The sequence below is a fragment of the Yamadazyma tenuis genome, chromosome 1, assembly GCF_029203305.1.
Source record: "Yamadazyma tenuis chromosome 1, complete sequence".
Taxonomy (NCBI): domain Eukaryota; kingdom Fungi; phylum Ascomycota; class Pichiomycetes; order Serinales; family Debaryomycetaceae; genus Yamadazyma; species Yamadazyma tenuis.
Window position 1 is genome coordinate 1,550,792 of NC_089461.1, and position 23,541 is coordinate 1,574,332.

At 40.1% G+C, this 23,541-nt stretch overlaps 13 protein-coding genes and 1 non-coding gene across 14 annotated transcripts; 7 read left to right on the forward strand and 7 right to left on the reverse strand. All coding sequences in view use genetic code 12, as the record gives it.

Moving 5' to 3' along the window:
- Positions 1–9: 9 nt before the first annotated feature.
- AIM24 (Altered inheritance of mitochondria protein 24, mitochondrial) lies at positions 10–1,095 on the reverse strand (the record flags this gene model as incomplete). The annotated part of the gene is made up of 1 exon (XM_066157511.1): positions 10–1,095. One exon carries the CDS (start codon positions 1,093–1,095, stop codon positions 10–12), a length of 1,086 nt encoding a protein of 361 aa, XP_066013608.1.
- A 246-nt stretch (positions 1,096–1,341) lies between these two features.
- On the forward strand, positions 1,342–1,465 carry PSN45_000745. Its single transcript has one exon. It is a non-coding gene; the product is annotated as a tRNA-Ile (tRNA).
- Positions 1,466–1,506: 41 nt separating this feature from the next.
- On the reverse strand, positions 1,507–3,504 carry PSN45_000746 (uncharacterized protein; the record flags this gene model as incomplete). The annotated part of the gene is made up of 1 exon (XM_066157512.1): positions 1,507–3,504. The coding sequence occupies one exon, from the start codon at positions 3,502–3,504 to the stop codon at positions 1,507–1,509; it is 1,998 nt and encodes a 665-aa protein (XP_066013609.1).
- Positions 3,505–4,075: 571 nt separating this feature from the next.
- ERG25_1 (C-4 sterol methyl oxidase) lies at positions 4,076–4,999 on the forward strand (the record flags this gene model as incomplete). Its single annotated transcript, XM_006688145.2, has 1 exon — positions 4,076–4,999. The coding sequence occupies one exon, from the start codon at positions 4,076–4,078 to the stop codon at positions 4,997–4,999; it is 924 nt and encodes a 307-aa protein (XP_006688208.2).
- A 139-nt stretch (positions 5,000–5,138) lies between these two features.
- Positions 5,139–5,495, reverse strand: PSN45_000748 (uncharacterized protein; the record flags this gene model as incomplete). The annotated part of the gene is made up of 1 exon (XM_006688146.1): positions 5,139–5,495. One exon carries the CDS (start codon positions 5,493–5,495, stop codon positions 5,139–5,141), a length of 357 nt encoding a protein of 118 aa, XP_006688209.1.
- Positions 5,496–6,403: 908 nt separating this feature from the next.
- On the forward strand, positions 6,404–7,963 carry SGA1 (Glucoamylase, intracellular sporulation-specific; the record flags this gene model as incomplete). Its single annotated transcript, XM_006688862.1, has 1 exon — positions 6,404–7,963. The coding sequence occupies one exon, from the start codon at positions 6,404–6,406 to the stop codon at positions 7,961–7,963; it is 1,560 nt and encodes a 519-aa protein (XP_006688925.1).
- Positions 7,964–8,062: 99 nt separating this feature from the next.
- IRC5 (Putative ATPase) lies at positions 8,063–10,120 on the reverse strand (the record flags this gene model as incomplete). Its single annotated transcript, XM_006688148.1, has 1 exon — positions 8,063–10,120. One exon carries the CDS (start codon positions 10,118–10,120, stop codon positions 8,063–8,065), a length of 2,058 nt encoding a protein of 685 aa, XP_006688211.1.
- Positions 10,121–10,504: 384 nt separating this feature from the next.
- cbp3 (Serine carboxypeptidase 3) lies at positions 10,505–11,494 on the forward strand (the record flags this gene model as incomplete). Its single annotated transcript, XM_006688864.2, has 1 exon — positions 10,505–11,494. The coding sequence occupies one exon, from the start codon at positions 10,505–10,507 to the stop codon at positions 11,492–11,494; it is 990 nt and encodes a 329-aa protein (XP_006688927.2).
- Positions 11,495–11,576: 82 nt separating this feature from the next.
- On the reverse strand, positions 11,577–12,368 carry PSN45_000752 (uncharacterized protein; the record flags this gene model as incomplete). Its single annotated transcript, XM_006688149.2, has 1 exon — positions 11,577–12,368. One exon carries the CDS (start codon positions 12,366–12,368, stop codon positions 11,577–11,579), a length of 792 nt encoding a protein of 263 aa, XP_006688212.2.
- Positions 12,369–15,167: 2,799 nt separating this feature from the next.
- On the forward strand, positions 15,168–17,555 carry PSN45_000753 (uncharacterized protein; the record flags this gene model as incomplete). Its single annotated transcript, XM_006688151.1, has 1 exon — positions 15,168–17,555. The coding sequence occupies one exon, from the start codon at positions 15,168–15,170 to the stop codon at positions 17,553–17,555; it is 2,388 nt and encodes a 795-aa protein (XP_006688214.1).
- Positions 17,556–18,012: 457 nt separating this feature from the next.
- Positions 18,013–19,671, reverse strand: MRH4 (RNA helicase; the record flags this gene model as incomplete). The annotated part of the gene is made up of 1 exon (XM_006688152.1): positions 18,013–19,671. The coding sequence occupies one exon, from the start codon at positions 19,669–19,671 to the stop codon at positions 18,013–18,015; it is 1,659 nt and encodes a 552-aa protein (XP_006688215.1).
- Positions 19,672–19,773: 102 nt separating this feature from the next.
- On the forward strand, positions 19,774–21,156 carry PSN45_000755 (mitochondrial 37S ribosomal protein mS29; the record flags this gene model as incomplete). The annotated part of the gene is made up of 1 exon (XM_006688866.1): positions 19,774–21,156. The coding sequence occupies one exon, from the start codon at positions 19,774–19,776 to the stop codon at positions 21,154–21,156; it is 1,383 nt and encodes a 460-aa protein (XP_006688929.1).
- An 88-nt stretch (positions 21,157–21,244) lies between these two features.
- On the reverse strand, positions 21,245–21,790 carry NIP7 (ribosome biosynthesis protein nip7; the record flags this gene model as incomplete). The annotated part of the gene is made up of 1 exon (XM_006688153.1): positions 21,245–21,790. One exon carries the CDS (start codon positions 21,788–21,790, stop codon positions 21,245–21,247), a length of 546 nt encoding a protein of 181 aa, XP_006688216.1.
- A 118-nt stretch (positions 21,791–21,908) lies between these two features.
- Positions 21,909–23,496, forward strand: PUS1 (tRNA pseudouridine synthase 1; the record flags this gene model as incomplete). The annotated part of the gene is made up of 2 exons (XM_006688867.2): positions 21,909–22,054; positions 22,116–23,496. The coding sequence occupies 2 exons, from the start codon at positions 21,909–21,911 to the stop codon at positions 23,494–23,496; spliced, it is 1,527 nt and encodes a 508-aa protein (XP_006688930.1).
- Positions 23,497–23,541: the final 45 nt, after the last annotated feature.

Sequence of the window (23,541 nt, forward strand, 5' to 3'; positions counted from 1 at the left end):
AACTCGTGTCTAGCTTTGGAAGTCTTTTGTACTTTTTATAGACAGATTTTGAGATCCAACTTTGACCCAATTCAAGTAGTCACTGGCTTTTTTATTGAATTGTTTTAAAGACTTATCAAAGTCATCGGTAGGAAATTCAGGTACTTTGTAGTTAATGTCGGATTGAATTAATATGTTTCTTGGTCCAATTACTTTGACAAAATTTTGATTTCCTATCAAGTAATTTGTAGATTTAGCCTTGAACAAGCCAAAGAACTTCAATACTCGTAGGAAGTAGTCGTTGAAAGTAGTATTTGAAGTGGGTTCCACTGGTTGTGTCTGTTCTGAAGTAGGAGTTTCATACTTAATGACACAATTTTGTAAGTCATAAGGGCCATTTACAGTAATTGCTAATAAGTTGTCCTTGTTGACCAAGACTTCTTCATTTTCAACAAGGTTGATATTATAGATTGAGCCTTTCCCGACTACGCCAATTTGGCCCCGACCAGAAACAAGCTGGAAGTACCATTTGTACCAACCAAATAACCCTGTCCTGGTACTGGTAGGTAATTTTAGTTCTCTTGAAAATCTTTTGGAAATTTTATAGGGAAGTATGAAGTTTTTCATAATCAAAGAATCACCAATGTAAAAGTGGGGTGAGCTTAAAAGTGCCCAATCAGTAGTTCCATCTAAGTTCAAGATAGACATCGACTTATTGTTGGTGGCGTTGGACATTTTAAACCAATTATTGGCATTTGATGTCAAAAGTAATGATATTTTGGAGGTGGACATAAGGCGTTGGTATCCCCAAGACGAAAGGGACTGTGTCAAAGAGGACGTAGACAAAGTAGAGATCCCATAAATCGATATTAATGCTCCCCTCCTTATATAGATAGGAACAGAAGCAGGTAAGTCCACAGATAATACTGACTGGTCAATTGGAACGAGATTCGAGGCATCAAGCGAGTTGTCTTGAGATTGATCTTGGGTCAATTTGCTTACATTTTGGATGTTTTCGTTGGTTGTAATGGTCTTTCTTGTAGAAATTATAGGGAGTGATGAGGTTGATATGCTAATAGATCTAACAGACCCATAAAACACAGATAGTCTATTCATGTTGATGGAGAGCGTAGATTTATTATTGGATAATTCTTCTGCGACTTTTAATTATGGCCATGAACAGACAAATCTTAGAAATATCGAGCACTGTGGATCTGAGAATATCAGGAGAACCAACCTTGCCCTTAATATAAAGTACATAGAACAAGAGTTCATTGTAGTTAATTGCCATAACAGAGAGAAACAGAATATAGGAATCCTATTCAATACGAGCTACAAATTTAGAAAATTTGTTTAGCAGGTGCTCCAGTGGCGCAGAGGTTAGCGCTTCGTGCTTATAGCCGTTTTGACGACGCAATAGGTTATACCTAAAGTCACGGTCGTGTGAGGAACGCGACGGTCGTGGGTTCAATCCCCTCCTGGAGCATTTGTCCTTTTTTTGCAATCGTTTGTTATATTAAGCTATCACTATGCTGCATTTTTGACTTTAAAAACCTTTTCGTCAAATGCAGCTTGTTGTTTGGCCATTCTCCTATCGGCCCAGTGTCTCAATCTTTCACCGTATTTCAAACAAAAGAGTGGGAAGGGAATTCCTAATGCCAACCCAATAAATGCACACATGGTATTACCCCAACCATAACCCAACCTATCGTACATTGCGGTGGCGAACAAAGGGAATGAAAACCCGAATAATGATCTGAACATGGCAGCTGCCGCCACCGAAGAAGCACTGAATCTTGGGTTCATGTCAATTAAGTAGTTCTGGATGGTCTGAAACACGGCAATGAAAGAAAAGGCAAAAATCCCCGAACCCAATGCAGGAACCATCCAGTGGGTTTTATATTGCACCGACCATCCATAGATCACCAACCCCATGGGCAACCCTACTCCTGAAACCACCAAACAGGGAAGTCTATATTCTGGTTTGGGGACCCCACCATTTTGGGCCGTGAGCTTATCGTAAAAGTGTTGCACCAAAAGCGTAAACACAATTGTTCCTAATATATACCCAATCCCCATAGGTATGAACATCAAACCCGATATCTCAACAGAGAATCCATAAGACCCTTGGAAAACTTTAGGAAATGTCACAAGCATCAAGTACATGAATCCGTATGCGAAAGCCATGAAAGAACCTAACCCAATAACCATAGGATGATACGTCAATAACTTAACAGGTCTCAACATGGTGTACCTAATAACAAGCCACCTGGGGACATCATTGGCCAAGTCAAAAATAGTGTGCAAGTTTTCATTACCAGTTTCCTTTCTCAACCTTACTGCTCTATCGTGCAAGAGCTTTGGAGAGTAGGTTTCTTTGAAAAAAATAGTTCCCACCACTGCCACCGCAAAGTTGAAGATACTTAATATCCAAAAACACCACCTCCAGTTGAGGTTCTGGACCACAAACCCAGATATAATGGGTGATACCACCGGTCCTAAACTGGGGCAGATGGAGTAGAATGCCATGGCGGTGTTTCTAGTCTTATCATCAAATAAATCAGCCAACGTGCCTGCCCCTACATTCAAAGCAGCACAACCACCCAACCCACCCAAAAACCGAAGAATACACAACAGGTAGGTGTTCTTAGTGAAACCACATCCCAAGTTGAAGCAGAAAATAATCCAAATCGATAGGTTCATAATTGGTTTCCGGCCAATTCTGTCACTCTCGGACAATGGAGCAATTACCAAAGGGCCAATTGCAAATGCAAGAATCATGATACTCACCGTCAAGGCCTGAACAGACTTGTTAGTGATGCCAAAGTCTTTGGCAATTTCAGCAGATGCTGGAGACGATACAGATGATGACATGGGAGATATCAAGGTGTAAAGGGCCACTATTAAAGTCTGCATTGACTTGGCTTTAAGGCTCCAATTTCTGGGGAATTCAGGGTCGTTTTCATCCCACGTCACCAACTCAGGGTCCACATCATCGAATTCTTTACCAAAGTTGGTGGTGGGCACAGAAATATCGGGCACGTCTTTATAGGTGTCAGTCTTCTCCAATCTGCTGCTAAGTGTTTTCATAATGGTCTTCCTGGATTGTGTCCGTCTCAATGAAATGACGTCTGGTTGAGCATCTCCATAGATGTCTCTGACTGACAACCGGGACGTTTTTCTGGCCAATGCTTCTGAGTCGTAAGACAGTAGAGAACCAGATCTGGAGAGCGATGCCCTTCTCGCACCCAGGGACCTGGTACGCGAAGAACCTTCAGTTTTCAAGGCTACTGGTTGAGTCTGGGGCCCCACATCTGCTGAGCGGGCCTCACTACTAAGACTTTCGGTGTCAAAATCTTCGTAATATGAACTTAAATGAGGATTCTGCCCATCGGATGACGTGAGGTGTTTTTCATTGGGGCTGCCCGCCCTATTGTCACTATCTTCACTGGTGCCGGGTATCTTATCATTACTTGCGAAGGAGGAAGTGTCTTCCAACTCATCTTTATCTGTCCTGGAGCTCATGGTACTGTCAAAGTTTACAGAAAAAAAAGAATTACAAAAAATTTGAACAAAGAAAATTCGAAGTATCCATAGTTCATTCCGTTATGGACTTTGCTGGACTCCGCGATAAAGAGCCCGATTTTACGGTAGTGTGGCGGTAGTGGGGGAGAAATAGTACAAATCTGCGGGAATGTTCTGCCAACTGCTTAACGGCGTAGGACTACTGAGACCTTGTAATTTTGGGATCGTCGGTGCTGGGCAATCTATTTATTATCATCCAAAAGTGACGGTTTCTGTCATAGACGCACGGTGGCATGAAGTAGGGTTTCCCGGGCGCAAGACCGACGGAGAATCATCACAGTTTTCCGCAGACTGGGGCTGAGGGAAAGTGCGCATCTGCAGACTCGAACCGATGCCATGGCCCGTGACAAGTTGCTAAAATGGATGTCCCTAGAGGCGTGGTATCGTTCCCGTCGTTTAACTTTCTTTTTGGCGCTTCTCGTTTAAGAGTTCGCGATAGGTCCACGCCCGCGTTCAACCGCATTATTTAAACCCAGCTGCCAGAAAAAAAATCACTAGTCACTACAAGAGCATGTCGGCATCTCAGGTTTTTAACGATTATTCTTCGTTTGGAAATGTCACCACCTTGGCTGAAGCCTTCAACAACTTCAATCAGTTGCCCCAATTAAGCTTTGTTGAAAAATTATGGGGGACATATTATTATTACATCAATAACGATTTGTTCGCTACTGGATTGTTGATTTTCATCAACCACGAAATCAACTATTTTGGAAGATGTATTCCCTGGATGGTAATCGACAACATTCCATTTTTCAGAAAATGGAAGATTCAAGAAACCAAGGTTCCTTCCAACAGAGAACAATGGGAATGTATGAAATCAGTGTTGACTTCACATTTCTTGGTGGAAGTATTTCCAATCTGGTTCTTCCATCCTTTATGTGCTAAGTTGGGAATTGCTTTCTCGGTGCCTTTCCCAGCCTGGACCACCATAGCTAAGCACTTGGCAATTTTCTTTATTTTGGAAGATGCATGGCATTACTGGTTGCACAGAGGTTTGCATTATGGGGTTTTCTATAAGTATATCCACAAACAGCACCATCGGTACGCAGCTCCGTTTGGATTGGCTGCTGAATATGCTCATCCTATTGAGGTGATGTTGTTGGGATTCGGAACTGTTGGTATTCCCATTGTGTACTGTTTGATCACTGGAAACTTGCACCTTTTTACCATCAACTTGTGGGTTGCCTTGAGATTATTCCAGGCCATTGATGCTCATTCAGGTTATGAGTTTCCTTGGTCCTTGCACCATTTCTTGCCATTCTGGGCCGGTGCTGACCATCACGATGAGCATCACCACCACTTTATTGGTAGTTATGCCAGTAGTTTTAGATGGTGGGACTTTTTCTTGAACACTGAAGCTGGCCCAATTGCCAAGAAGAAGAGAGAATCCAGAATGAAGACAAGAGCTGAAATGCACCAGAAGAAGGTTCAGTAGATAATCATATAAGAAGCACCGGGTGCCATATAATATTCATTAAAATTGATATGTCAATGGTTTTATAGATTCAAATGTACGAAACAATTATGGAGAGATCCAAGCGCTTGTCGAACCGTATATTCATTATATCATACATTCATGTACTTTTCTCAATTGATGAAGCATATACATTGTATTCTCGTCTCATCTTGACAATATCAATAAAGTCCAACCGGTTGCTGAACTTGGAGTAGTCGTCAATACCAAACTCATTCGACTCTTTCAAGCTTTTGTTGATATGTATAAAGTTCAAGTAAGGAGATGGTGAATGAACAATCTCGTTATCGAGGTTGAGCCTCAGAGGCATTTGAATGTTGGTGACGGAAGAATAGAAGATCAAGCAGAGACTTATCACCAACTCAAGAAGCAAGTCCGACCTGTTGTATGAAATGGGGAGCTTATTGTACTCATAGGCCGAGTAGGCACAGTGCAAGAGTAATGCTATTCCCAACATGTTGAATGGAAGAAATGATAGTTGATTTGATTCTTTCGCGACGGTGGGCTTGTTTGCGTGCGAACACCGAGTACAACAGCCATACTCATTTGCATTCACTTCTCAGTCCATACAGTAGGGATATATACTATGGAGAACATAAACAAGCATTCACGATGCACATCTGCCGGGAATTTGAATCCAACCATCAGCTTAACCACTCCAGAGTATCTCTGAATCGTTTCACCCGAAAGTCACAAATCACCCTAATGTCCAACTCATCTCTTGCCTCATGGGTGCAAATAGCCACCAATGTCCTGCCTCCCTAGCACCATTTCCACCACCACCGAGGCACGCGGTGGTCCTCGATGACCCTCACTTCCGACCCCTCTTCCCCATCGCACATTCCACTGTTCCCTCGCCTCCTCGTTATATACAGAACAATACCATGGCTGTTTACATCTAAATCCGGGGTATTGACACCGCCTATAGGATATTTGTTGATTTGTTTTGTTCCAACTACCGGGATTGTTTGTATTTAAGAACTGCTGCTCTCGTTTCACCAAAAAAAATAGCAGTGATTAGTCCAGCATTTCTTTTTTTTGCTGACGTTGCTCAAGCAACTGGCCAAAACCTTTTTCACAATCAAATACACCCTCTGTATAAACCACAACCCTCTACCATATTACATACTATCTGGAAGACCACACATCACATAAGTGATGTAGAATCATTGTCGCCATATTAATACTCATCTGGTGTCCCCGGATTTTCTGCCGGCCCATTTGCGATGATCCGCTATTCCTGTCAGTTTTTGTGGGGTGTAAATAATACAAAGTCATCCAGGCTCCAGAAAAAAAAAAACATAAATACCCTACTACACCCTTTTTGTGGATCGACAACTTTTTTTATAACACATCACCCTCATCATGAAGTTTTCCTTATGGTTATTGGCAGTTTCGGTGCCCTTGCTGACGGCTTTACCCTTGGGATTAAAACAATACTTTTTTAACTTGTTGGTTGACATCAGGTCATCAGATCCATTTCCAGTTGATCCTACGTTCTCCGACAACGTCAACAAAACCACACTTGATTCGTGGCTAGCTGATGAGTACGACGTGGCGTGGAACAACTTGCTCCGCAACATTGGTAACTCTTCCACTTGTTTGGACCCTAATATCTTTCCGGGTGTGATTGTGGCTTCACCATCAAAAGTCAAACCTGACTATTATTACCAGTGGACCAGAGACAGTTCTTTAACAATCCGGACCTTGATACACTATTTGCAGGACTCGGTGAATAAATCCGACTCTGACCCCAGGTTTCAAGAATACCAGTGGTTGGTAGAAAATTATATCTGGAACAACTTCCACTTGCAGCGGTTACCCACGATGTCAGGGGACTTCGACTCGGGAAACACTTTGGGAGAGCCCAAGTACTTGGTCAACAATAGCCAGTTCAACCAAAATTGGGGAAGACCTCAGAACGATGGGCCCGGCCTTAGAATCTCCTCGATATTATCGTTTGTCAGCTTGGAGTTACCTTCTCAGACAGGCTTAAACACCACGTTTATCTTCAACGAGATCATCAAGCCTGATTTACTCTTTGTGGCTAACAACTGGATGAAAGAGTCGTTTGACTTATGGGAAGAAATCAAGTCCTTGCACTTTTTTACGTCACTGGTACAGTTGAAAGGATTGTTGGATGGAATTCAGTTCATTAACCTGAACTCTTATTTGAACGTTGACCAGGAAGTGGTTGATACGTTGGTCACCAACTACAAGGATTTGAAAAAGTTTATTGAGTCATACTATATCAGTACCAAGACCAATTATGTGCTTGAATCTCCTGCTTTGTTTCCTCATACCAGATCTGGTTTGGACTCGGCAGTATTGTTGGGGGCTATTCATTCCCATGACATGAATGAAAACGATAAGCTTATACCTTTTGACATTGACAGCAACCATATCTTGAACCATTTGGTGAAGATTGCTGGTGACATGAAATCAAGATATCCCATTAATCACCATTTGGACTTCAGCAATGCGGTTGGGATCGGTAGATATCCTGAAGATGTTTATGACGGTTACGGTACTAGTGAAGGAAATCCATGGTTCATTTCGACTGCTACTGCTGCAGAATTGCTTTATAAGTTCGCCTACAAATTGGTGACTGCTAAAGAGGACTTGATCATCACGGCTGCAAATAAAGATTTCTTCAAATTGGTGTTGCAACTTGACGATACACAGGACTTTGTTGTAATCAAGTATAAGTCGGCGGTTTTTAATGACTTGATTGAAAATCTTCTCAAATTCAGTGACAATTTCTTAGTAGTGGTGAAAGATCATGTGGACTTGAAGGGTGGTGTCAGCGAGCAGTTCAATAAGTACCATGGTTTCATGGAAGGAGCCAGAGACTTGACATGGAGTTATTCCAGTTTATTGAATGCTTTCAGGTGGAGAGGTAAGGTTATGAAACTAGTGACTTAGATATTCTGGAATACTTAACTTATTCCATTTTTTTCTTATAGATTTTTATAGTGACATTTGTAGAGTAGAGTATAGCATAAACATGTGTTAAATTAAACCTTATGTGGACTGTTCGTCTAGCTTGCTAACACTTTCGAATACAGATATGTTATCCCACCTGCCAGTGTTTTTAAAACATTCGTCGCTTCTATCAGTTAATTCATCGAGTTCTTCTTCTGTAAGTAGAGGACATCCCAGTCCATTATTAATATCAAACTCAAACCCTTCTATGCTCATACCGAACTGCTGGGAAAGCTTGACCAAATTACTAAACTCAACCTCAAAGTCAGCCAACCGATCGAAATTCTTACTTCCTATCTGAATAACCAACCTCTCTAAAAACCGCTTACTGTAGTTCTTTATAATCAACAACTCTTCAATCAGATTTTTCACTAAAAACCTGAAGATCTTGACGGGTTTGTCTTGGCCAATTCTGTGACTTCTATCGATGGCCTGGATATCAACTTGAGGGTTCCAATCATTATCAAACAATATCACAGTATCGGCATCTATTAAATTAATTCCCAACCCACCTGATCTGGTACTGAGCAAAAATACTTGACTTGCGGTAGTTTTGAACTTTTTGATTTCTTTGTCTCTATCGACGTGGGCAGTAGACCCGTCAAAACGGCACGTTTCAATCCCCTTATAACGGAAATAATCAGATAAAAGGTCTAATGTTCTCGTAAACTGAGAAAAAATCAATATTTTATGTCCTTCAAGTTTGTCTATCAATTGGTCAATGATAGTGAACTTGGAGGAGTTCTTTATAAGTAGTTCAATGAACCTATCTTCTTTATCTCTTGGCAGAGAGTCGTATTTCGTCAAGTTCTTTTCCACAGGAAAAGGCTCATAGTAAATGTATGGGGAGTTGCAAATGTTACGTAATTGCATCACAAGGTTTTGTAATTTTAAGCTCTTCAATTGACTTTTAATAGCGTCGTCAAGCTCTTTTCCATACTTTTTGGGATCTCTTCTGCTAAGGTTGAATTTTTCGTATTCGTACTTGTATAATTCGAAGATCCCATTGTAAAGGTCGTTATTCAATGCACTCAAGTACAATCTCTTCTGATAGTCGGTCAACTCAATATGAATCAAGTACTCCTTTTTAGGAGGTAAGTTCAACACGTCTTTTTTGAGTCTTCTCAATATAAATGGAGACAAGATGGTATGCAAATTCTTTATCAAATTCTTCTTGAAGTTCTTTTCAATGAACTGCTTTATTTCTTCGTCTTTAACAGATTGGATATTTTCAATTTCATCAAAATTGAACCACTGTTGAAACAATTTTAAATCATGAAAGATATCTGGTAAGATGAAGTTCAACAAAGACCAAAGTTCATTCAAGTTGTTTTGAAGTGGAGTCCCTGTGATCAAAAGCCGATTTGCAACATCCAATTTCTTAAGAATCTTAATAAGCAAGCAATCCATGTTTTTGAGTCTATGACCTTCATCAATAATCAAAAACTTCCAATTACACTTAGCCAACTTGGAGAAGTCTTTTATAGATAACTCATAAGACGTAAGAACAATATTAAATCCTTCAAATCCCATGATCTTTCTAGAATCCTTGGTTCCAATATATTGTAAAACCTGCAAGCTTGGAGTAAATCTCTTGAGCTCACTATACCAATTGGAAATGGTTGAAAGAGGAGCAACAATCAAATAAGGTCCAGTTATACCTTGTTCAATCAAAAAACTTATGAAAGAAATACACTGAAGTGTTTTCCCCAACCCCATTTCGTCTGCCAAAATCCCGTTAAGACCATTTTCATAAAGCCTGATTAACCAGTTTAATCCCTCCAACTGATAAGGTTTCATTGTTCCCTTCACGAGCTTAGGTTGACGACTACTTTGTTTGCTGGTCAACATCTCCAACACATTTCCATTGCGTTTCTGCCGTTTCTTAGTGGGACTTCCATTATCCTTCTGTTGAATCTGCTTCTGAAGAATCTTATCAGCAATGATCTGAGAATAAATTTGGGACTTTTTGATGAGATTATTCAATCTCTCCACCTTGGCGTTGTTGGGCAAACTGTTGAACTCATCTTGTTCATTGTCCAGCTCGTTCAAGATCTCGGAAGCCTTATGTTGTAACTCTGGGTCTTCAAGCGTCATATTTATTAGAGTAAGAAGTACGCGAACGCGTTTTGGTGAGAACCAGGGAAGGAACATATATATGACACTGATTAAGAGAAGAAAACTTTACTAGTAGGCCTGAAACTGTGTCTTCATGGTTCTGTGTATCTTCAATAGTATTCACTGTTTATTTAATCACCAATTTAACACAGAAAAGGCCAAATTTCACAATCACGGTCCTACAGGGCTATATACGTAAAGAAGTTTTCCCCAAAGGTTCTTCAACACACCAATACTACTCACGTCCACTTTCCGGGTCATATAACCCCATTTTTTTACGTTTCCCTGCTTTTTAAAGCATCACCACTCACAAGCCTGTTAAAAGTGCGATAAATGTAAGAAAATTTTTAAATGAGCACGATGATGATTAGAACTAGAATCTCAGTTAGACCACAAGTATTTGGCCTTAGATGGCTCAGTAACCAGAGCAAAGTCAACTTCCAGACCCAGAGTATTCTCCAGCAGTTTAAAGACAAAGAACCCGAAATGGACGCCCCTAGTAAAATGGCGTCTGAGTCCACCTTACCTCACATCCAGCAAGATCTCAATATCAAACCCAAACAAGCAAAGAAGAAACTGGCTTTCTTGTCCGACAGCAAAGAAGAAGCAGAAGGATTTGAAATGTCCAGCATTAAACAAAGCTTGGGTCAGATGGTTATCAAGTTATTCAAAATTGATATGGATAGTGCAAGAGCCGGTTCTGTTGCTGGTTCCAAATATTTTGGAGACTGTAAAAAACAGGGAATGTACTACCCCAACGAACCACTCAGCGACACTGCTAAGTTCTACTACGAAACATTACAACTTCCACAGTCATTTTCTCAGTGGTTTCAGATAACCACCTTACATTATTGGATGCTCGCTGTGCGGATGAGAGCGATGCCCTTTAAGTACGGTAAGAACTATCAACAGAAATTAGTGGACAGAATTTTCAGAGACATGGAATTGCGGTTGGCCGAAGAGTTGGGAATCACTTCCAACCGTCTTATTGAAAACTACTTGAAAGAATACCACACCCAGATGTTGGGATGCGTATTATCATTTGACGAAGGATTAATGACTGATGACACTACTTTGGGAGCAGCTATATGGAGAAATGTCTTGAATGGGAACCCCAACGTGGACATGAGACATGTTGAGGCGTTGGTAAGTTATGTGAGAGGAAACTTGTATGTGTTGAACCAAATCACCGATAGAGAGTTTGGGTTTGGAAAATTCGAGTTTGTACCACCCCATCAGGTAGTGAAACCTTTGACGGCCGCGCAGAAAGAAGCATTAAAGGAGATGGCTAAGAAGGAGTTTGCTAACAAGAACTTGCCATCGCAAAAGACTGTTCTCTCGTTGGACGAGTAGTTGCATAATGTTCATATTCCCTTGTATATATTTAACATATCAAATACTCATTGATGTGCATATTGAATAAATAAAGCTACATCTACAATTTAGGGCTGGATACAGGTGCATCTTTAGTCCAATCATGGCCATTTGTACCTCTGATCATGACGTTCATTACCGCATAATCGTTACCTGGCTCAGATCCAGCCTTCTTCTCTCCCAACATAATATCTTCATAGAAATGGAATCCGAACCGCTCATAAATGGGGATATTACTCAAGGCACTGCTTTCCAAGTATGAAAGATTGTCAGGACAGACATCGATATAGTTTTGGAACATAAAATCAAACATCTTTCTCACGTTTCCTTTTCCTCTTGCAGCTTCAGTAGACCCCAAATACACCAAGGTGAACAACTTCTTCTTATGGAATCTCGAGTCGGTGGTGAGAATCCGTTCACAAGTATCATGCAATAAAGGTAACATTCCATCAAACACTTTGAATCTGCCTTCTTCTCCATATATTTCCCATACTTTCCCATAACCTGACTTCATCAAGGTGGAGAAGCTCTCTAATCCTTTCTCGATGGAATCAGGTAGGGACCATACACCGACGGTTTCGAATTCCTCTTCGGTTTCATTAATTCCAAGAACTAAACCCGCCATGATGTGTTGTCTGACGTAGGCTTCATAAAGAGACAATTCACAGAGGACTTTGTGCTTGGGATCATCGATATGATTTACCAACAATGTGGCCAAATCATCAGTGCCAAAGGCAGCCAACAAGCATTTGGCGGCTTTGGTGGTATCGTTGATGTTCAATATTCTGATATTCTTGAATTGATCTGGAGTAGACATTGCGGACTTATCTTGAATGAGATTAGCTTGGGCCATTAATCGAATGCGTGAAAATAAAATTGGTTTGGAATGGAGTTTAACAGGATATTGTATTCATAACTTGGAAGCTAGTTATGAAGATGAAACGGTTGGGCTTTGCTGGTATAGCAAAAATATTGGGAGGAGCGATGGGGATTTATATCTCACCCGCAAGGACTTTCTGGATTAGGCATCTACCTCTCATTTGGGAACTGGCGCGCCGTGGCAGAACGATTGGTTTATAGCCAGATAGCGCATAATAGGCGTTCTGGGTCGGGCAAGTGATAACTTACAACATTGATTTAAAGCGGAAGTGCGCTAGCAGTTTGAACTATCAAACTGATGATCATCGGTACAATACGAGTTTGGTGGGAGAATCCTCCCGAAAGTTTCGGGATGAGCTGGTACTTACGTATTCTGTCTCATACTCATTTATGCCATTTCTATCATTGGTTTACACGACCCAAATTTGCAAATTCTACCAAAACTAAGTGTCCGCCCTGCACCACTCCTGGCATATACCAAAGACAATTGTAAAATTCTCACCTTTTAGACTTTCATGCTCCAACCCTCCAGTCAAGCTGTACACACATGCCAATATTTAGATTGAGGCGCAGTCAGATCAAATAATGATTTAACCCATACACCCACTATTGACGTATATTAAGAGACTGAGAAGTGAGTCGTGCGGATTCATCCTCTCCTTTCTTTAGAATCTGTCAAATACCAACCATTGGAAAGTAGTTCTCACCTGTTGCATTCTGTAGTCACTAGGGTCAACCAGTACCTTTGCCGTACCATAATTAAAAATCACTGCTTGTTTGTAACATTATTGTATCAAAATATCAGATCCATTTTAAAATTGGCAGCCGTTTATGGGTGCGGCCAAGGAGTTCCTTTGACTCATATTCCTTGCTAGATCATCTTTTGTTATCTCTCTTCTATTCTTCAATTATATTTATATTTACCAGTGGAAGAAGCGGTGGCATTATTCAACTTCTTTATCATGGGAAATCTAAATGTGGACCAGATCGTCCCTTACGAGATAGACGAACTCCAGCAGCAAAACGAAAAGAAAATTAACCAGATAAATGTTACAAGGGCTTTCGCAGACTTGCCTGTCCCGTTTTCTATCTACAGTGCCCTCGAAAAGTACTTATTGATGCTCATCATCGCCATGATTGGTTTCTGGGGCACGGTTTCACCACCTTCTTTTTTTCCTGCCATTCCTACTATTGAGTCATATTTCAATGTTTCAGAGACAGTTGCAAATTTGTCGGTGGTGTCGTACCTTATTCTTCAAGGAGTGGCTCCAACTTTTTCTTCAAATATTTCAGATTCCATTGGTAGAAGGCCCATCGTCATCCTTTGCTTGTTGATATATATTGGTGCAACTATAGCATTATCCCAAACCAACGTTTTTTGGCTTCTAGTTCTATTAAGGTGTGTTCAAGCTGCTGGTATAGGGCCTACCACATCCATTACGGCCGGTTTTTCTGGTGATATTTGTACCGAAGCTGATAGAGGAAGTTTTGTGGGGATAGTCATGGGAATGCAACTCACTGGACAAGCGTTTGGTAGTATAATTGGCTCAGGCTTGATTCATTCGTATGGCTGGAGAGGAATCTTTGTGTTCTGCGCAATTGGTTCAGGAATCACCCTTATCGGGGTGATTTTTCTTTTACCAGAAACAGTTCGTCTGATAGCTGGAAACGGGAGCGTCAGGCCTAAACGGGTCATAAATATTGCACCGATTCTTTTACTTAAACCTTTCAGTACAAGATTGACCAACCAGGTGGAAACATTAGCTCCGGTCACCCAGCTAAGCCTTTTGAGCCCCTTTCGAATACTTTTCCGATCGCATATAATCTATGTCTTGTTTTCCCCAGCAATAAAATTCGCTGTGTGGTCTATGACATTAACTTCACTAACACTTTTAGAAGGAGATGGGTATGATTATTCGGTACTTAAAGTTGGTTACATGTATTTGCCCCAAGGGGTGACGTGCCTTATAGGGTCAGTGATCACTGGCAGGTTATTAGACTGGAGTTATAAACGAAGCAAGAAAGCTTACGATGAGAAACACAAACACATTCAAGAGTCGGAACTGCCTGGGTTCAATATTCTTCCTTCACGGATTTACATTTCTATTATTCCTTCCGTCCTCCAGTTCATTGGCATTGTCATTTTTGGTTGGTGCTTGCAGTTCAAATTGAATATTGGCTCTATTATTGTTGGAACCTGTTTGATTTCATATTCCTCCGAGGCGGCTCTAACAATTTCCTCAACCGTCTTGGTAGACATGTATCCTACCAATGCATCAGCCAGTGTATCTCTTATGAACTTGACAAGATGCTGTATTTCTGCTCTTGGTGTGGGTGTTCTTTCCAAGATGACTAGTTCCATGGGCATTGGGGGTTGTTATACATTTTGGGGGGCCGTGGGGTTGGTGGCCGATATGGTGATGTTCTATGCTGTTTGCTTCAAAAAGCAGTAATATTTATATATCCAATATAGAAGGCTGATGTTCTCGTAAGTGCGTGGCACAGCCGCATGCATGCCCGAGATTCAAAAAGAGTGCCCCTTTAAAAAAAAAGTGTCTCTTTGTAAAAGGTGGGCATATAATACCAAGGAGGCTGTTCTTTACCGTGTATTTCCATCTTGCAGTTATATGTTGCACTTTCAGCACTTTGAAATTACTTTTATTTGGCTTACCAAAAACGCTGCGAAGAAACTTTATAAACGTAGCCCGCAACCGCTTCGCTTTTTCTCCACATTAAAATAACATTTTCGGTCGCATCATATTCAACTTCCATCATGGATACGCAGGTACTATCCCCTACAGGGGACGAATTAAATAAGGCATCCTTCGTCTGTGAGGTTGCTGGGTGTGGCAAGCAATTCAAACGATCCGACCATCTTTTACGACATAAACGAAATCACGAAAGCATCTCGCTATTCTCCTGTTCTTGGCCAGGGTGTGAAAAGAGCTTTGTAAGGAAAGATGTAAGACTCAAGCATTATAAGAGACATGTTCAGAAGGAGAAGGAAAAATCCGGTGTTTCGGGCAACAAGATCAAGCATTTTGAGATCTATACTCCCAAGACGGTTATGGAAAAGTCCAAACCTATAAAAGGCGAGGATCTTTACAAGTCTAATGGTCAGGATAAAAGGGCAGTTGTGTCAACTGAACTGAATACCCCTATTAATATGCTACATGGTTCATCTGGGGATGACGGATACTCCTTTGAAGACCAAACGCCTCAGGAAAAATCGAACATTAACTACGTGATGAACTCAGATGACAATTTGATAGCGGATTTAGTTCCATCGCCAACCATCAACTTCGAGCAAACCAACTTGGAAAAAACCGGCTTGCTTGAGTGGCTTCTTCATAACAACGAAGAAAACTCTCACAAATACTTGAATTACTCGCCGTCTTCCTCATTTAAGGATTTGCTTGGAGATACCCCTGATTTGACGTACTCTACTTCTCAAACTTCGATTTCAAATGCAACTATCCGAAAAATGGCGGAACTTGTGCCATCATTGATGACTGATTCATACTTCACGGCGGAAAATATCGAAAAGTACCTTGTCAACTTCTGGTGTATTTACCATATTCAATTTCCTATTATCCATCGTCCTACATTTTCCACCACCACAGCTAATCCGCTATTACTTTTAAGTATAATGACTATTGGGTCGTCTCTCGAGTCAAGAATGTGTCATGAACCAGAACGGAAGTTGAGGTATATCAAGTTGGCAGAGTCCATTGCAGACCCTTTACGATGGCTCATTTGTTCTCACGGTGAAGTTCTTGAAAGTTCCACATCTTGGTTACTACAAAGTTTACTCATCTTGGAGTGTTATGAAATCACCTGTTCCAACAGAAAGCTTCATAGAAGAGCACACTTGAACCATGGTTTCAAGATCGAGTTGTTAAGGCGGAGTCCCCTTTTGGGTGGAAACTTGGAACAGTCCGATGATCTAGATAAGGATGCATCTACAAGTCCATGGGAAAGTTGGATTGAGCTTGAATCACTCAAAAGATGTGCTTATATCACATTTTTGGTGGACACTTATAATGCCATTATTTTTGGCCAAGAAGCAGTGTTGTACACCCATCATATCAAGCTTTCGCTTCCTTGTATTGACCTGATATGGGAAGCTGCTAATACAAATAAGATGGACGTTAACAACCAACTTGACAATTCCAAATTCCTTTCGGTATTGACTGATGTATTAAGGTATGAAAAGGTGAATTCGACACCCTTCACCAGTCGAATTCTTCTTGTCGGGATTATCAGTTTAGCCGTTCAAACAGAGCAGATAGATCTCCTGGTGAAAGCTCTTCAAGACCAAGGCTTGAAATCATGGAAAACCAGTTTGTTGCAATCACTTGATTCTTGGTACGATAATGTGATAGATGAAACCTGTTGTGAACTTGACAGTGCATTTTATTGTCCCATTGATATTCCAGAAGCAGGATTGTCCAAACCTGATGACACAAGTTGCAAATTTGCAGTCTATCATATAGCCCAGGCATTTTTGAGGGTTCCCCAATATGACTGTATAATCTTCGCTGGTTCACCCCAAAGAATGAACATTAAAACTTCTCCAAAAGATCTTGAAAACGTCAGGAGGAGAATGGAAAACTGGACCAAAAGTCTTGATGGCCGGATGGCTGTCACTCATGCATATGTGCTATTGTGTGAAATATTACTAACACAAGATGAAACTGGAGAGCATGTCCCCGTCACTTATGAACCCAACATGGATCCAATATTTTACAGACCCAACATTGTTGCCTCATCATTGTTTTTGATTTGGTGTTACAACTACTGTTTGTCTGGGGCCGAATCAAACTACTTGAAACGTTCGGATCCAATGCAAAATTCAAGCTATATCCCGGAAAGAATCAACGGGTACCAATATGTTAGAAACGTCAAGAAGAAGTTCGAAGAAGAAGCTCGAATCGCTGGAGTCGACTCGAGCTCCAAGAAGTTTACTGCGTATGCTAATGCTTTACAGAATATCAACAGGTTGCATTGTACGGTTGGGTTATTGCGGTTGTTCAAAGACAAGTTTATTGCCTGTAATTCTCAGATTTGTAGGGAATACGGTAGACTCATGGAAAACTGTATTCAAAGGTCATTGGGCAGAGAGCTGGTCATCTGCCCCGATATGTACGTTGATGCATAGATGGACGTTATAGTAATAAAAATGGATGGAACAAAAATTGCCTTTACGCTTTACATGTTTGTGTCCTCTCACTGTAGTAGTTCAAGACGTAAACTCATGAATTATAAAATATATACAGTAGTTATCATACTAATTACAAGATTCTAAAGGTCTGTTAGTAAATATACCAAAAATAGGGTAAAATATTGTCGGTCAGATAGGCATTTTTCGACACGGTGATTAAGAAGTCAAACGTTCATATAAAAAAATTGGGGTTCATCAGGACAATTTGGTTAAAACTCAATTAACGTACCGTTAAATCATAAAACTTTCATTAATAATGGGATCGGGTCCTTTTGGTTGTTAGTATATGAGTATAAGTCAGAAACAGACTTTATCTTCAATAGAATTCAGCAGTCTAACGTCTAAAAAAGTCACAAATCATCATCCGTATACATACTGCTTGATACTGTGGGCTTTAGCCGATTCTTATTCCCTGCTTAGTGGCATTAGGTAAACTTTTGATCCACGATTTTCTAGACTTTTTATCGGTGATGATAAATACTCTTCCACTTTGCTTCATTCTTCCTGTTCTACCCATCCTATGGATTAAGTCCACCGAATTGTTGGGGAAATCCATTAAAATGACATTCTTAACTGCCAGGAAGTTCACTCCCCTTGCAAACAAGTCGGTTGTGACCAAAACTTGAAGTCTCAGATCGTCATCAGGGTTTTCCAACGATTCAGCATGATGGATAAATGGCTTAATTTTTTCGGCTCTCTCCAAAGGAGAGTCATCACCGCTAAGGCCTATCAAACTATCATTCTCTTGGTGGTACTTGGTAGCCAAGACACTGACCAATGGAAGAACGTCTTTTTTGTGATTCACAAACACAATTACCCGCTTGACAAATCCCTTCTCGCTCCCATCCTTTTGAATGGCATATAAAGCTTGAGCTAAACATCTGGTCTTGCTACCATTGAAAGGACTTAATTCAGCATCAATCACTTTGACATTTACTTGTTTAGGAACCTTGTGTAAAGATGGAGTGATAACATTGATAACACTTTTGCCGAAAAATTTCTCAACAGTCTTGACAAACCTCTTGGGCATAGTAGCTGAGCACAAGATCACATCTTTACACTTACTAAACTTACTGAGAATAGCAGTGGTATCATTGACCCATGAAGGATCAAACAAAGTATCAGCTTCGTCAACCACACAGTAGCTCACATTATACAAGTATCTGTAAGGGTTACTTTCAGTACTATGTTGTTTCCCCAAAGATTGAAGCTTGGTAGGAGTGGTGATCAACACGTCAACAGTTTTGTTTAGAGCGTTGAAAAATTTAGAAGCCGGCTCTCCAGCTCCCCATTTCAATATATTCAAACTCAACCCATTCTGATCCTCCATCTCCAAGAAACTTTTATATTTGGTATCTTTCAAAATGTGTTCAGGAACATTGTTCTGTAAATGCAAAGGAATTGAATTGGCTGCATTCAAAGTCTCAGACACTTGGTCGACCAACTCATTAGTAGGTAAAAGAATCACAGATCTGACCTTTGAGAGTTTTCGAGACTCTTCAAATACTCCAGGGTTCTTTGTGAATGAGGCAAGATCGTCTTCCTTCAACTTACTCAATATTACGGACAAATAGGCCCATGTCTTTCCTGATCCGGTCTCAGCTGCCACTGTGAAAACCTTGAGTTTGTTGTTGAAATTTTCAATCATCTCGTTATATATGTCTTCACTATCTTGGAATTTTGATACCTTTACGTTTCTTGATTTGTTAATCTTTCTGACACTAGCAACTTGAACAGGAGTTGGTTTGATTTCCACTTCGTCTTTCGACTTCAAGTAGGTGTTTTTGAAGTTATAACAACTCTTGATTTCTTCCATCATTGACACCCGAACACTGGGGAAGATTTTGAGTTCATGAAAGTCTGTTATACGATCCACACTCAAAGCTGCTTGATCAACCTGTTTTTTGTCAGGATCTGCTAGTTTAGAGAAGTTTCCAAACAGGAAAGAAGGTGGTCTAACTCCAGATTTACCTTTAGTTGTATTGTATCTTGTTACTCTGTTGGCATAATGTCTTGTAGCCTTCAAATTGTTGAATACTGATCTAAAATTCATATCATCGTAGTGTTAACCAAAGTGAAAAAATTTTCTACTCGAAAAGTTCCGCGATCTCTGGAAAAATTTTTTGAAACCTTTAAAGCTGAATAGCATTGGACAATGAATTGGGTAGCCTTGAGGAGAGGAAATTTCCCTCTAACAAGAAATCTTCATAACAGTGCTATCTCCTTTGCTAAAGCAAATGTAAAGAAAAAGCCTTTAGGAGGAAAAACCAAGGCCAAGCAAGGTTTCAAAACCAAAAATGCCAGTGACTCCAAGGTGAAGAAGAGTGGTACCACCCATTTAGTATTCAAAGATGCCGTAAGAAGATTAGGATACGAAAAATATGCCCCAGTGTTCACTGCCAATGAGTTGGCTCACAAAGATCTTGATACTCGGGTCGGAGAAATCGTCAAGTATAAAAGAAGTACCGAGTCTAAATTAAGGCTACTTGGTTCATTCAAGAAATACCAACATCATGAACTTTTCAGAAATCCGGTGCTGCTTATAAGTGAAAACTTGATACAAATCAACAACAGGTTTGTCGAAAAATTCGACGATGGTTCCGCCAACAACCGTACCATTTTAATGGGAGACTATAAAGTTGGTAAGTCGACATTAATATCCCAAACTCAGAGTTTGGTGGACGATAAATATAATGGAGAAGTGGTACTTTTACATTTCGATTATCCCGAAAGAACCAAAGAAGGTACAAGTGACTACTTGTTCAATAAAAGAAGAGAAATCTACCAACAACCAATGTTCACAAAACGGTGGATCATGAAGACTAGACAAGCCAACAAAGATATATTCCTGAAGATGTTGTTATCCAAGGATGTCACGTTTGTCACCAGGAAAGTCGAGTTCAAATATGAAGCTGGAAAGAATACTTTGTATGAGTATTTGAAGAACTGTCATGATTTTGGTAAGACCGAGAGTAATAATGCTTTTGAGTTTTTTATTTCTGAATTGAAGCACCACTCAGCTACTTATCCAGTGTTGTTAAGTATTGATAACTTCAATGCCTTGACTACTTCTCCTTTCACCAAATACAAACATCCGGATTTCAAGCCTATTCACTTCAAAGAGTTTGAAGTTGGCAAGTTTTTCTTGGATTATGCCAGTGGAAGTGAAAATTTTACCAAAGGAGGAGTCTTATTAGGTGAATCTTGTGATAGTGGTAAACACGATAACTTATCTATAGCATTGGGATTGACTGCTTATGATCCTTATCGTGCAAGCAGCTTGGATACCAACTTGATTGAAAGGTTAATGAGCAATGGTGGTATCAGTGTGTTCGATGTTCAACAATTACCCAAATCTCAAATTAGATCCTTATGTGAATTCTACCACGAAAATGGTGTGTTATTCATGAGAGATTACATTTACAAAGATGATGATCGTGAAGTTGACTTGAGCTTGGAACAGATAGCCGATTTAAACTACACCAAATCAGGAGGAAACCCAGGTCTCTTATTGAAGCATGTAACCATGAGCTTTTAGAACGATTTTGTAAAGAAAAACTTGTATATAATTAGTAATTAACTTCTTTTTCATTATCTATACACTTCGTGGCTCTTGAAAAGTTGATCTATGTAAATAATGTGTCCTCTTCTCTTAAGTACTCTCCAATATCAGATTGTCTGAATGCAACAATTCCAGTAGGCACCAAGTTTCTGGTTTCAGCAGTTGATTTAGCACTAACCCCAAAACCTAAAGGAATGTCGTGCATCGAAAATACAACTACTCCAGCATGTTCTGGTATGTCTTCGGACATTCTTCCTATGTGAGCCTTCAAGATATGGTTTCCATATAAAAATGGCATTTCACCATTGGGTTTTATCCACACTTTGTACTTGGCATATTGGGCCAAATATGATAAACTGGTGATATGTAACTTAAACTTTCCAGTCTTTGTGAACTTTCCGAAACACACTCCGAGAGACATAAGCTGCTTTCTCGAAACGGATGTAGCAAAGTTAGCTATTTGTTCAGATACATAGTAGACTCTGTCTTTTTGAAGTCTGAACACATGAGGAGCAGTTGGATTATCCACTAAAAAAGAGATGTTTCTTCCAATATAGTTTGCAAGCTTCTCAAAAACCACCTTGGTCTCTTCCTCTGTTAAAGGTCTCATTGGTGATCTATGTTTATTGGAGTTTTATATGGTTGATGCAATATATTCAATTTATTTTCACGATGAGATGCGGTACTCTTTCGCACGACTGAAGAAAAAATACTTTACCAAATCAATAATGGAAGATGTTGAAGTGGATGAACAAGTTTATAAGCGGGACCAAGTCAGTAAATGGACCAGGGCCCGCAAAGAGGATAAACGAGAAAATTCCAATAAGAGACAAAAGACAGAGGAACGGCCGGATCGCCGCAGTTCGAACAACGAGTAGGTAAGTTTATACACCATTCAACTGATGAACCTTTTGATACTAACTGATTTCCTATAGTTACCAACCTAGAGTAGATGAAGAAGGCAATGTTATTAAGAGTGAAAGAAGACCCAAGCGGAAGGTTGCTTGTATGATTGGATACTGTGGTACCGGTTATAATGGAATGCAAATTCAGAATAATCCTGATGTTAAGACTATAGAGGGAGAACTCTTCCAAGCCTTCATAAATGCTGGAGCTATATCACAAGAAAACTCGAACGATTTGAAGAAGAACGGTTTTATGAGGGCCGCTAGAACAGATAAGGGGGTTCATGCTGCAGGAAACGTTATTTCTTGCAAGTTGATTATTGAAGACGAAGATATCTTGCAAAAAATTAACAAGGCGTTACCTGAACAAATCAGAATCTGGGGAATTGAAAGAACCAATAGGTCTTTTGATTGTAGAAAGATGTGTTCTTCTCGTGTCTATGAATATTTATTGCCTACCCACAGTTTTTTGCCTCCAAGACCTGGAACCGTATTATATGGCCAGTTGAAGGAAGAAAGTACTGCTAATCCTGGCTTTTACAGAGATAATGAAGAAGACGAAAAATGGTGGAAAGAAACCCTTGCAGCCATGGACAAAGTCAAAGCAGAAGTTGGTTTGAAAGATGAAAATGTTCCTGATGCTGACCAAGAAAAAGAGAAGTTGTACAATGAAGAAGGTCAAATAACAGAATTTGGTATTAAGGCCAAGAAAATCAAACAAGCGGAAAACACAAGAAGAAGAGACTACAAAGTTCTGAATGATAAGCTTGAATTATTCAGAGACGCTTTGAAGCAATATGAAGGATCTCATAACTTCCACAACTACACTGTTGGTAAGAATTACAAGGATCCAAGTGCTAGAAGATATATGAAATCGACTAAAGTCAGCGAACCTTTCATTATCGGTGATACCGAATGGGTCTCTATCAAGATCCATGGGCAATCATTCATGCTTCATCAAATTAGAAAGATGATCGCCATGGCAGTGATGCTCGTTAGAACTGGATGTCCTGCCACTAGAATCAACGAAACGTTTTCTTCCACAAGAGTCAACATTCCCAAGGCCCCAGCCTTGGGATTGCTCTTGGAGAACCCGGTCTACGAAACTTACAATTCCATGTTAGAAAAGTATGGATATAACAAGATTGACTTCAGTCGATACCAAAAGGAAATGGATGACTTCAAGATGAAGTTCATTTATGACAAGATTTATAACGAAGAACGTCGGGAAAACTCGTTCCATGGATTCTTTGGTTTCATTGACAACTTCGAGAATGAAGAAGCCGAGTACAATGTATTCAAATTTTTGAATACAAAATTCGAAGTAGGATTCAGTGAAGAGAAGAACAAGGATTCTACCAAAGACAAGGATTCTAAGGACAAGCAAGACAAATTCGACAACGTAGATTAAAAATATTACCATTATGCACAATCTATAAAACACTAATAGATCATT